At 47.1% G+C, this 13,284-nt stretch overlaps 2 protein-coding genes across 3 annotated transcripts in view; one reads left to right on the forward strand and one right to left on the reverse strand.

The window, feature by feature from the left end:
• Positions 1–1,226: 1,226 nt before the first annotated feature.
• Positions 1,227–8,010, reverse strand: Gid8 (GID complex subunit 8 homolog). Of its 2 annotated transcripts, none has more exons than XM_003462810.5 (5): positions 7,811–8,010; positions 4,851–4,980; positions 3,511–3,707; positions 2,873–3,070; positions 1,227–2,170 (listed from the first exon to the last, which is right to left on the reverse strand). In XM_003462810.5, the coding sequence occupies exons 2-5, from the start codon at positions 4,966–4,968 to the stop codon at positions 1,997–1,999; spliced, it is 687 nt and encodes a 228-aa protein (XP_003462858.1). In that variant the 5' UTR covers positions 4,969–4,980; positions 7,811–8,010; the 3' UTR covers positions 1,227–1,996. The 2 variants fall into 2 exon arrangements, with proteins under 2 accessions (XP_003462858.1, XP_013000090.1); XM_013144636.2 differs by lacking the exon at positions 7,811–8,010 and adding an exon at positions 7,729–7,801.
• Positions 8,011–8,109: 99 nt separating this feature from the next.
• Positions 8,110–13,284, forward strand: part of Dido1 (death inducer-obliterator 1) — a 54,848-nt gene continuing 49,673 nt past the window's right edge. Inside the window, exon 1 of the mRNA XM_003462811.5 lies at positions 8,110–8,253. The gene's annotated coding sequence lies outside the window, so the exon portion shown is untranslated. The remainder of the gene's footprint in view (positions 8,254–13,284) is intronic.

Consider the following 13,284-nt stretch of genomic DNA (forward strand, 5'->3'; position numbering starts at 1 on the left):
GTGCTCTTCCAAAAACACAGAGGTTTCTTGGTTTTGTTTTTATAGCACTATGAATTGAACTCTGAGCCTTTGCACCGTGCTAAATCTCCGTTTTTTTTTTTGGTACCAGGAATCCATTTTGTAACTTTCTGAGACACTAAGTCACCCACGCTAGGCCTCAGCACGAAGGACTGACACAGGACTGGGCCTTTATTCCCAAAGTTCTGCATTTCAGCTTAGAGGGCCGAGTTCTCGGACCCACAACGAAAGCCCACTCACTATATTCGTTTGGTGGAAGACAGGAAGGAAATGGGCCGGTGAGGTCCAGTGTGACAAACAGGTCACAATGCCCTCAGTGACTGTCTCATGCAGTTCAGGGTGCACGTGTATTTGGATTTCTGGCAGTGGCCTAGGCACAGGGGACCTTGTTAGAGCAGTGCTGAAAGCCAATGTTTTGCGTGGTCACAATTTCAGGGCTGTGCCTCAGTTGTCCCTCTGCTGAGTCCTGATGCTGGTTAAGAGCAGGGTGCTTGGAATCTGCTTATTCTAACCTTGAGTAGACAGAAGCATTCTGACCAGTAACATGAGGCAGGGGTGTGATTGTCAGCTGGCTGGAACCCAGTACACGAGTGATGCGCTCTGCTGGGCCACCCCAGCGCCTCCTGCAACTGTGCATTACCTGTCGGTACGCTCTCTTTCTTAATGGCACTTCTCCTCCCTTACTTGGAGCCAGTGAGGCTTTTGGCCTCTTCACTGCCATCTCCAGGGGACAGGTCCTTTACCTTTACTCCTGCTTTCTGTAACAGACACAGCGAGCCAGTGCAGTCATTAGGAAGCCACTCTGCCCCCACTCACCTTTCAGCTGCCCGTGCCTTGAGCTGCTCTGCCCTACTCCACACGGGCTTCAGCAGTCACCACCTTCCGTGTGACCGACCTTTAGTTACTACCTCTCTTGGCATTGAGAAGAAAAATCAGTTAGAGGGAATAGGAGTTTTACAGGGCAAATGTGGTAAATTCTGGAACTTTTTTTAAAAGCTATGTTTTTGGCTGAAGATGGTGGTGAATGCTGACCACCCCACACTTGGGATCGTACCCCTCACCAGCACCAGGGCTACCTGTCGCCAACAACACTCCTAACCTTGTAGACTGGGCAAAGCGGCAGGGACAGGTGATGTCACTGTGTGGGTACAGGGAAAGCAAGCCCTGAGCTAGACTGCCTGAGATGAGGGACAGCTTTTCAGAGGCAGTTTTGGTCATTCTTGAAATCAAAGAGAAACCTTTATTTTCAACAAATATGCCTACAAGAGATGGTTCATTGATCTATAAACAAGTCTCTCTTCACATACAGCACCAAAATATATATTTAAAAAATTAAAAAACACACAGCCCCACCCCTCACACATACACATCTCCCCAAAAGCCACACAAGTTGGACCAAAAGGGAAAAACAAGCCAAACTCAATACCCTTGCACAAAAGTCATCTTTGAATTAGGATTTAAATTTATATATTCTTTCCTATGAAAAATGGAACAAAAAATAATTGAAAAAGAAAGGGTAAGGAAAAACTGAAGATAAAGGCCTGACAGGACTTGGCAAAATCAAAGAGACATACTGTCTGCCCGCAAGCTGAAAGAAAGCGAAAGGGTCAGTGCTCTTCCCGTCCTCCGAGTGGGAGGCCCTAAGTTTAACTGGGGTTCCCTAACGACGCAGCACTCAGCGATGAGCTAAGCCCGCAGGAGCCACACACAGGAGCACTGGGTAGTAACTGGCAAGGCGCTGAAAGCCTGAGGGTGTGCCGAGGTGCACGGATGGCTCAGACTTCCAGGGTGTCTTTCGCGTGGGTTTGCCAGCATTTAAAAGGGACACGTTCCCTTTAAAGATTCTGGGTCCAAAAAAAAAAAAAAAAAAAGGTAGGGGGAGAGGGTTCTCTACTGCAGTGGAAATCTTTCCGTCACAGTCCGAGGGGAGCTGAGTCCTGTGCCATCGTGACAGCGCCAGGGTCTATGGGCACTGGCTCTACTTGGGCTCCTCGATCACACCCTTGCTGAGGTCTGTCATTTTGGGATATTTTACTTTCTTCTGGTCCAGCTCATTCTGAGCCCAAAGTAGCAGCTTCAGTAATTTTGCCAGCTTGGGTGTTGATTCTCGATTCTCATAATCTAGAACAGCTTGGTTAACTTCACTCCATACCTGGAAAATAGACACATCCCATAAAGATGACAACACACTTCAAGTACAGCAGTTTATTAATAATATACATTTTATACTCTTAGGAATCAATTAGCATGAGAAGTCTGTTATTCACTTAAACATTAAACCCGTAACTGTGAGCCACTCTGGGGACACTAAATGCGGCAGTTTCTAGAGGCTGGTCAGCAAATGTCACAGGCAGCCTCAAGGCCAGTTAAATCCTGTAAGTCTCTGGAACTCAGTATAGAGACCTGTGAGACAGGAGAGGCCAGCACAGCGGGCAGTGCAACTTCTCTCCTGTCATACTGTAAGGAAACATCCCAAGTGGACCTTCAAGGGCTGGCAGGCCTCCCGATACACGGTCCTCAGAGAGGACAGTCGGCATGCAGGAGAAGGGGAACCTGTGTCTGGGCAAGCAACGAGCTGTCATACTCCGCTGGACACAGGAGTGACAGCAAGGAGAACATTTCAGAAGAAAATACAGACAATACTTAAGATCACTGTTTTCTAAGTTTGCAAACAGGAAGAATGTTAAGGTAAATTTAGGAAGGCAGTGCCACTATCCCCCACAGTGCCATCAGCCCAGAAGACAGGCCTTGCCCGAAGCCACGAATGTGGCACTTACATCATCCTCTTACAAGGAACTCTGAACTCTGAACACCTATGAAGGTGAAAAATGACTGCCCTCTTACTGCCGGATACCTTTTGCCTCTGCATCATGTGGAGAAGGTCCCCGAAGGGCGACTCCTCGGGGCTGTCAAAGGCCAGCAGGGCCAGGGTGCGTTCCATCTCTGTGAGGCACTCTCTGCTTTCCTCGCCCTGCTCTGCCAGCTGTGTCTGGGCAAATTCCAGCGCTGCCTCCGTCTCACGCTGGCGAATCAGCTCAATCAGATGCTGTTGCTGGCAATGGCAAAGACAGAGGAGCTTAGACGGCACACACCCAGGTGAATGATGCTATGTGTGCCAACACCACCACGCACTGCTGCCAGTGACCAGGACACTGTGTGGGACCGGAGGAGAGCTCAGTGACAGAGCGCTCGCCCAGCATGCACAAGGCCCTGGGCTCCATCCCTGGCACTGCAAGAAAGAAAGAAAAGAAAAGAACAGAACAGAACCGAAAAGAAGTATAACCCAAGGAAGAGCCTTCCTAGCATCTGAGTTCTTAAATTTGCACTCAAACAGCAGCTTCTAAAATACTTAAAACAGCAGCTAACTCAATCCTGTCCACATGCAAACTAAAGCAATGTTCAATCAATGCAAATCAGCCTCTTATTTCGGAGTCTCTGCAAGCCATCTTTACTTACGAGGTGTCCACACCAGACTCCTCTGCTGGGACTTACCTGCAGATGAAAGTAAAGATACCGGTTTGTGTCCAAGAGCTCTGGGTGGAGGCTGTTGATCAAGGCGATGGCCTCCTGAATCTGACCCTTCAAAATCATCTCCCGAATCTTGATCCGTTCATCTAGTGTTTCTAGATCCACACTTGGTTCAATTCCAGATTCCATTCGAAATTTTTCTGCTGCTTCCTTAAAGCCCTCTAAAGATAAAAACTATTCTCACTGGTAGGAGAGGTGGCAGGGATTTATTACAATCTTTGCATCTCTAGAAAGCCCAACTGCGTCTATAAATCCCCTGATATCAACCTCTTTCTTACAAACTTGTACTGCTGTGATTTACAGGGTAAGCCCTCAAAAGACAGGACCAAGGAGCCTGTACTCTGTTCCTTTCCACTTCATCCAAAAGGCCCTGAACCAGCAGCCAGAGGCTAGAATGACTGCTAAGCAGTGTCCGTGTGAGCACCTGGAAGCAGGCCGGGATTACAGGTCTGGATGCCGGAGCCGAGGTCTGGCTCCTGATGACCCAGACAAACTAGATGAGCCTTCTCGGGAGTGCTGCACCTCCCACGGGCTTCACCTGCAGGGACCTGGTGACTCCCTGGCTTAGTATAAGCCTGTGACTCTGTCCTATATCAAAGCATATATATCCTTCCTCCCACTACAACTACAGGACCACATTTCTCACCGCCTTGCTAAACAATCCTCACAGACATGAACTTGGTAGATGGACCGAGCATTAATAGGATTTTTCATTTTGTGCTTTTTGAAAACTCTGACATTTTCTCACCAGCACCAACAGTGACCTTCTTCCTCCCAGCAGGAGGAGGAGGAAGGGTCTGAAAGCTGTTTTCTTCTACATATTCCTGCCCCTTTCCCCCTTCCCTCTTTTAGGGTGCGTACACTTGGAAAGAGGCCACTCCACTTAATTGGCCTAGCCAGAAGATAAAAATTATTTGGTCTTTAAATGCATTTCAGAACAATTTCAATGGTCTTGATTGTCAAAGGCCAAACAACAGGTTTTGCCTTAAATGATCTCAGAGACCTGGGATCATTATTTTACCTGCAGAAAAGGCCATCTTTAACATGATAATTTATGAATCTGTCAAGCTAGCACTGTTTTTTGTTGTTGTTGTTGGTTTATGGTACAGGGAATTGAATTCACAACCTCACACTTCCAGGCAGGTGCTGAGCCACTGAGCTGTATCTCCAGTCCAGCATTGTTTTTATAACGGGCAAACACAATATAACTTTTCCATGTAGCTTAAGCAGCAGAACACCATTTGGACAAAAAGGAAGAACCCTGTTCAAGCACGGGCATCTTTATCTTTCTAGCAAGCTGTTACCTGTGACCAGGTAGTTCATGATGAGACGATTCATGTCTGCTCGCTGGACATGTAAGTTATTGAGCTTTTCCATCCACTCATCTTTTGTAATTTCATCGGGCTTTTCCGCATAACTCATTCTGATTTATTTCTAAAGGAAAACATAATAATTGGTTGAGAATTTTATTTCCATCATGATCACTTAAAAAAGTAAATATAGCCAGTTTAGTTAGAAGCGAGAATCTATATATGTTCCAATATCTACTCCCAAAATGTAAATACTATGTGCTGCAACATATAACAATTAAAAAAGAGGGACACAAAGAAAGATACTTTTAATCTTGGAAACAGCACAAAGGGCCTGAGACCCAAACGCTTGTTTGAGGAACACCAGCAAAGTCTGACTGCATGCACTCCAACCTCTAGGATATGTAACAAAGAAACTAAAGATGTTGATTTAAGCAGTTAAGAGGTTGGCTAGAGTCAGAAGGAGAAAGACCTTACAAACCCAGGGAGGTGTCACCGATGGCTGCTGAGTGTGAAAGCCGCCAGTGCAGAGCTAAAAGCTAAACTGCAAGCCATGGCATTTGATAAAGGAGGCAATCCTATGTCATCAGACTGACAAAAATTAAGAAACCAGGGCGGGCTGGGGATTTAGCTCAGTGGCATAAGCACCTGCCTTGCAAGTGTGTGGTAGTGAATTCGATCCCCGGTACCGATAAAAAAGAAAAAGACCAAAAAAGAAAGAAAGAAAGAAACCTGACAATGCCAAGTATTAAAGAAGATATGGAGTCAAGCATTCTCTGTAAAGCCGCACAGCTCAGCTATTCCAGTCCTGCTAAATCTACATCCTGAAAAAACCCATCAGAATGCACACAACATAGACAACTCAGCTCATAGATACATTACACGGATGGACAAAAGATATGAGAGTCACTTATGCCAGTACTCAACAAAGGCATGGACAGAGGAACTGTGGCACACAGAATCTGCACCTCAAAGTCTTGGGACAGCTGTGTTCTGGTATTCAGAGCTTTTCAGACTGTGCACAAGTGATGTGGCAAAACTTCCGATCCATTTTAGGATAGCCTCTCTAGTATATGGGCCAGCACTCCATAACCAGGGCTGCTATTTCTTCACTGAAATGTGTTTGTGTTTGTACTAAGTGCAAGGGAGGACATTAGACTTTGCTAAGTCTGGTTTTATCACCAAATAGGTTAAAAAAAACAACAACAACTTTTGGTTTCAGAGATACTCAGGTTTGAGAAGTGATTGTGGTTGCGATACACAATGAAATAAAGCAGTTAAAAATGAACAAAATCACACAGAATCACATGGATAACTCATAAAATGATACTGAAGTTAAAGCAGAAGTCCAAGTGTGGCACAAGTTTTCAAAAGAACAAATACAAGAAAAATGACACAGTATATGTCTTAACAATAAATACCTGAGACAAAAGTGTTTTTGTTCTGTACTTTTAAGTAAAGGCATGGAATCTGACACTGGGAGGTGGTTACCTGTGCGAGGTGGGCAAGAAGGTGGAGATCACAGGGGCACCTGTGCCTGCTCCAGGAGCCCTGGCTGGCCTTTCCTTGGAAGTGGGTGCTGAGGCACCACTGCCTGCTGTTACCACACTTTGTCACTTACATATACATTATGGATATTTGTACACAGCACAGTATGAACTAATTTGCTTCAACAAATTAAAACAATTAAAAATTTGTTCTGGTTTCCTGACAATGGGATAAAGGTTGGGTGGCAAAAGCTGAGGCATGTTCAGCAAGGAGACATCCCAGTGAAGACAGAAAAGCAGAAGAAATCCGAACTACCCCACGTTAAGAAGCTGAGTCAATGGCTGGCTGCTGCTGGATGGAACGTGAAAGAATAAAAGAAAGGAAAGAATGGAGGACAATCAGAGATCAGAGGTTTCAAGCTTGAGGCGTTGGAGGTTGGGACCACAAACAAAGAGGGAAGGCTGGGAGCAGAACAGGTTGGAGGAGCAGAGCAAGTCAGGTATCTGAATGACAGGTCACAGGCTCCACACTGGGAACAATTAGGGTCCCTGCCACCACACAAGTCTTTTAAAGCCAAGACTACAGCCAGGGAGGGAGTGGCCCTAGGGAGAGAAAAGGGGCCACATTAGTTGGGGGACATCAGAACTTGAGAGATTAGGCAGACAGTGAGATGTCAGCAGCAGAAACTGTGCTCAAGTGCCACAAGGAAGGCGCGAGATAAAAATGGGCGGCGCTGTCACACAGACACTTCTCCCAGTCACAGGTTAACTGCAAAACTCACCAGATCAAACTCAATTTACAGATCACAGATAAGCTAAAGACCAATCTGGAAAGAGCCCCCATCCAAGCACCTTCCTCTCCGTTTCCACGTGTAATTGGCTATTACACTGGCGCCATTCGGGAGCCTAAGTGAAGTTACCAAAAGCATTTCTGATTTTCAGGAGTGCAGCAGCCTCGAACTCCAGCAGTTACACGGTCAACGGAGACAAATATTCTAAGCGGTAGCTAACGTCCTGCAGTTCCGTCCGCTTTAAGGCAGTTTTGTTTTAAAAGTCACTGTCACAGTGAAAGATGCACGCTTCCAGTAACTTCACCTCGTGCTGCCCGGCGTCCACCCCAGCCGCGAACGCTGGTCTCTAGCCCGCAGCGGGTAAGCAAGCCCGCCTGCGCCGCGCTGGGTAGAAGACGGCAGCAAGAAGCCCAAGTCCGGGCAGCTCACGCCTCTGGCCTGTAAGCCCCCAGCGCAGGCAGCGCGGCCGGACGCCGGCCTCCAGCCCCAGCTTCTGACCTCACACCGCCAACCCCAGACTCCTGGGCCTCGACCTCCGGCCCCCAATCTGCAGCCCAAGCCGCCCGGTCAGGCCCCGGGCCCCCGACCCCTAACCTCCGGCCTCCGACTCCCAGACCCCGGCCTGTCGCCAGGTCCCACTCGGCTTGGCCGCCAGGGCCTGCCGCGGCCATCTTACCGTGCCGATCCCGCCTCCCGCGCAACGCGCTGTGGGCGGCGGGGACTCCACGGCCGCTCCCGGGGCCGGGGAGGGGCGGCGGCGGCAGGCGCCAAGCAGGGGGAGGCGGAGGCAGAAACCGCGGTCGAAGCGGGGGCGGGGCGGGGAGCGTGAGGGCAGACGCTCTGATGGCCGCCCCTCAGCCACCTCTCGCGAGATCACAAGATCGTGAGCCGCAGCCAATAGATCGCTCTTGTAAGGAGGCGGGGCAGGCAATCATCGGAAGCTAGTGTTTCAAACTTCCGTTCTTGCGCACCACTTCCCGGCGGCGTCCTCGCTCTACGGGTTGGCGCGAGAGTCAAAAGAAAGCGGTCGCCTTTTGCGCAAGATGGCTTCTATGAAGGTGTCGGAGTGCAGAGTGTTCGTGCTGGGATGGCGACGTCTAGACTAAATCCGAGGCAAAGGTCCCAGCTTTTTTAGCGTCGTTTGTGTGAGGCCATAAGGGATAAGACGGGGCGGGGAGGTGCCAATGCCTGAGACGAGGAGGGCGTCCCTCGGCTGGCGGCCTGCCAGGCTCGTGTCTTAGAGGCCTGAGGAAGGCCGATGGACGAGAGCTCTCCCTTCCGTGAGTGAAAGCAAATTTCCCCAGGTTTGCTTGGCGGAAGATACCCAGCGCGTCCTCGCTCGATCCCAGAACAGTAATCAGGATGGCCCTGTATAGGGCCTCCCACCCCGGCCGCTATCGAGAAAAGACAGAAAGACTTCTGCCTTGGAGCGGGTCTTGGTGGCCGTCGGATCTCTCAGGGCTGGATCGGGCAGGAGAGGGCCTGGGAGGAAGTGATAATAATGATAGATATTTGCGTATTTATTTGCTTGCTATTGTCTATTTGAGAAAAATGCAACTCCGTCATTGCACAGCGTGTTTGTAATGTTAAAAACTTAAAAATGCTTCAGGAAAAAATGTTTAAAAGTTGGGGTGAGGTGGTTTAGTGGTTTAGTATAATAGTTTAAAAGTAAACCGAGTCTTTAGAAAGCGAGGTCGGACTTTTCCTCAGAGAAAGTAAGTCTCATTGGGGTAAGGTTTGGCAGTGACGACTGGTGTACATTTTTCCATTAATTGAATGAATTTAATCTGCAGCTCCAGAGTTCTGAAACAAAGCCTGTTTAAACGCAGATGCAGTACCGTCAGTAGTGACATCTTTTGTACTGCTTAATCCTGGATAAACAGCTGCCTTATTACAACTTGAAAAGTGTGCAGGGGGCCACCCTAGGGGAAAGCTTGAAGCTTGAGGGAATGACCTGCTCTCAAGAGGCATTAGCAGCATCTCCTCTTTCCTCTTCATCCTGCCTAGAAACTGGCCTGCGTTTAGTATTTCCCGGCCTCTTAATCCCCAGGCTACTGTGTATTCCTTGGGTTGCCACAGTGTCTTCCTAACGCACGTTCCTCCAGAGGTCTTGCCAAGTCCCTTATAAATCCACCACCGACAGGATGATCTCTTCCCCTCTCATCTCTGACTTCTCAACACCCTTCAGGGCTCTCCAGTTGCCTACGTAATATGAGTGCAGCTGAAGTCTCGCCTCTACCCTTCTCACTTTGTCTATTCCAACCATCTCTATCCTCTGTGACTCTCTGTGCATCAAACTTTCTTGTCTCTAGGCCTAACATGGTGGGCCCTGTGTAAGACACTTCCCTCAGCTGCTCAAGGAGATGGAGCTTGCTTAGTAAATATTCCTAAGTAAAGCAGGATATGGTGCTTTTTTCTGTGCTCACCTAGTATCTTAAAACTCTATACATTTATAACCCTTTGCACCTTATCCCTTGTTACAGATGCCTAATAGTAAGGCTCAATTTACCATGAAAGTATAAGCTTCCTGAGGGCAAGGACCTACCTGACTATAGCTGAGGCATCCAGCACATAGTAGGAGCCTGACATAAATGTGTTAAGTAGTTGAAGGAATGATCAAACAGTATTGATGGCCTTAACCAGAAGCTGCTGTAGCAAGAACAAAAAAAGGAGACTTCTGGTTAGGTGGGAAATGGGCAGTCCGTGTGGGAATGAAGGGGAGAAGTTGAGAAGCATACTCACATGTGGAACCTGGCTGTCAGGTGGTGATGTCCCCCTCAGGGCAATGATCCTGGTGAAGGAGAAGGTGGGCCAAGGGGAGGGAAAGACGGTGAATTCCATGTGGGCCGTGTGGAATTTGAAGGGCGTATAGGACATGTCTAAACCTCAAAGGAAAGAGCATAGCTGAAACTGAGAGTTGGTAAATACATTTAGAGAGACCTAGAAATGAGGAGTGGATTAAGTCTGGAAAGAAGACTTAAGTCTGGAAAGAAGAGGGGCAACACACAGTCTTTAAGGAAGAGGAAGAGGTTACCTATTGAGGCAACAGAGAATTGGTCAGAGAGCTCTGTAGAGAACGGGGGGTTTAGAAGGCTGTCCTCAAAGTGTTAGTGTGTAGAATCTCAAGAAGCTGTGACAAGGAGTGTCATGCCAGCAGGAAGGAGCAGGGGGTGGTCAGCAAAACTGGCACTTGAGGTGTTGGTGATAGGCCACCAGTTGAGTGTAAGGTGGGAATGAGAAAAGTTCAGTTGAATGAGTAGGGGTGAGGTGAAGGGGCCATGCAACAGGTGTGGACAGAAGTGACTGTGTGAAGTACTCACGGGGCAGGTGAGGAGGACAAGAGGGCCATTTCTAGGGCTCTTGCTTGTGCATTTGGACTTACAGGGTGGGCTCATCCACTAAATAGGAAACATCAGAGAACCTGGATTTGCAGGGAATCTCAGAAATGGTGAGTTCGTTTTTGCGTGTATTATATTAGATTTTAAGTGCATTTGAGACCTACAAATGGTATCAGGAACTGGCGAATGAATGGATCATGATCCAGATAGGGGTAAAGGTAACTTCAGCCGGGTGTGTTTGAAGTCTTCTTGGAGGGGTTTGCCGCAAAGACGAGAAAAGAGATGAGTCGTTCCAGGGACAAGCCACACTGGTTACCCTCCAGGCGGCCTCTAGGCTGACCAGGATGTTAGTATGGTGGGTTCATCAGCTGGCTGAGCTTCTGCAGGTGGTGGGCCTGGGCAGAGCAAATCCACCCACCTGGCCCAGAGCTTCAGCGAGCCTGAGCGTGGCTCTAAACCTGGAAGCTATTTCATTTCAAAAGTGTGGCATTAGGGCCCAGGGATTTAGATCAGCAGCACAAGCACTTGCCTGGCAAGTGCAAGGTCTTGAGTTAAAAAAAATGTGGCATTAAGGGTACATGTCTTAAGAGAACATTAATGAGTTTTTAAAACGGGAAGGACATTTTGAGAATAAAACAGTGCTTCCAATATTCAAATTATAGAATGTGGAAATACCAGTGCATCAGCCATGTTTTATGGAACCATGTGCTTTTGGTGGATGGTGCTCTCCAAATTCAAAAGATGAACCTGTATTCTCTGGTGTCCCTGACTTTCAAAGAAACGTGGCCATGTTATTAGCATTACTAGGTAGTAAACATCTATATGGCAATCTTCACTGACTTAGCTTTTTATTTTAATTTTCTTAGTGAAGATACTGGGAGAATTTTATTGCTGTTTAATTCTACCGAATAAATTTTGTTGATTGGGTAAGAATAATATTTTCTGTTCTTTTTTTTTAACCTTTAACTCCTGCTGAAGTTGGGACAAAAGCCAGGTCCGTTGTGTTAGCTGAAACTGTGGGGCTGAGGTGCAACTAGCCCTCCAGGGCCAGCAGGGGATCCCAGACAGACACCCCATGGAGTAGCAGTCAGCACGCTGTTGCTATGTGGTTTTGTATTGAGTTTGATTGCGTGCTTCAGACCTAGCTGGTCAGGGTTTGGATGAAGACTTGGTCTTTCCATTTAAAATTAACAATGTAATGTGCTTCACACACATACTGTGTGCATAGCCGTATCCGTTTGTGTCTTAAAGATTTTTTGTTTGTTTGTTTTTTGCGTAAGTGTGGCTTTGTGACCAAATATCTGATTGGGAAGAAGCTCTGAGTGGAGACAAGGCAGAATTTGTTTTGTTTGCTCTTGACCTTTTTTTTTAAAAACTCCCTTTTACTTTGTTTTCACCTCGGTTTGGTTTGATTTGGTTTTTGTAGTGCTAAGGATGGAACCCAGGGCCTTACACATGCTAAGCAAGTGCTCTACCACTGAGTCGCACCCTGGCCCCACTTTTTTCCCTCCACATTTATTCTTTAAATGTTTAAATGTTTCTTTTGGGCCTGGGATATAGTCCAATGGCAGGCCACACACAGGTCCTGAGTTCAATTCCCAGTATATATATATGAGTTGTTTTTTTTTTTTAAACTGGAAGGAGAGAAACTTTTGCATGTTTAATATTTCTTTGCAGAACCATGAAAGGCACCATCACTGCCTTCCCACCTCCCATAGGCAGATTGGCACAGATCTTATTTCTCCTGTGGACAATATTAGTTTCTAAATTTTAGAAGCACTTGGTTTAGCCTGGGACTCAAAAAGATGCTGGTATAGGAGGGGTAGTTTATCCAGGTATGGTGGTACACACCTATAATCCCAGGGCTCAAGAGGCTGAGGCAGGAGGATCACTGGGATTTTGGGCCATCCTAGGCTATATAGTGAGTTCAAGACCAGCCTGGACTGCATAGCAAGACCCTGTCTCACCAAACTAGCAAATAAATAAAGGAAGGGTGATGAATGTGTATTGCGTTTGTGGAAATTCAGAATAAAACTGAAGTTCCCTTTTAGGTAGCTCTGGATGCCCTCACAGCTGAACCTCTTACTTTCTCTGTTTTATATATACATATATATACTTTTTTTTTTTTTTTTGGTGCAGGGAATCGAACTCATGAACTCGAGTTGCCAAGCAGGCACTTAAGCTGCTGTGCTAAACCCCCGTCCCTGCTGTTTGTTTTTTGAGCAAGAACAAGAATTAATTTGTGCAATACAAGTGGAATGTACCTTTCCCCAAAATGCTTAGGACCCGAAGTGTTTCGGATTTCAGATATTTTCAGATTTTGGGATGTTTGCACTTATATACTGAGATGCTCTGCAGAAGGGACACACAAAATTCATTTATGTTCCATACATACCTTATATATGCAGACCAGAGGTAATTTTATGTAATTTTTTAGTGTAGTTGCACCCTAGCAATCCATCACGAGTTCAACTGGAATTTCTCTTTCTTTTCTTTTCTTTCTTTTTTTTGTCTCTGTGAGACAGGGTCTCCCTATGCCGTTCAAGCTGGCCTTGAGCTCCCTTGGTAGCCCAGGCTGGTCTTGAGCTTGCAATAATCTTCCTGCCTCAGCCTCCCAAGTGCTGGGATCACAGGTGTGCGCCATCATACCTGGCTGGGTCAACAGGAATTTCATGTCTGAGCTCAGAAAGCTTCAAAGTTTGAATCGTTTTAGGTTTCACATTAGAAATGCTCTAGGGCTGGGGATTTAGCTCAGCGGCATAAGTACCTGCCTTGCAAGCAGGCGGCCGTGAGTTCGATCCCCGGTGCTGAT

Source organism: Cavia porcellus, unplaced genomic scaffold, assembly GCF_034190915.1.
Source record: "Cavia porcellus strain 051 isolate PalLab524CR breed Dunkin Hartley unplaced genomic scaffold, mCavPor4.1 scaffold_5, whole genome shotgun sequence".
NCBI classification, from domain to species: Eukaryota; Metazoa; Chordata; class Mammalia; order Rodentia; family Caviidae; genus Cavia; species Cavia porcellus.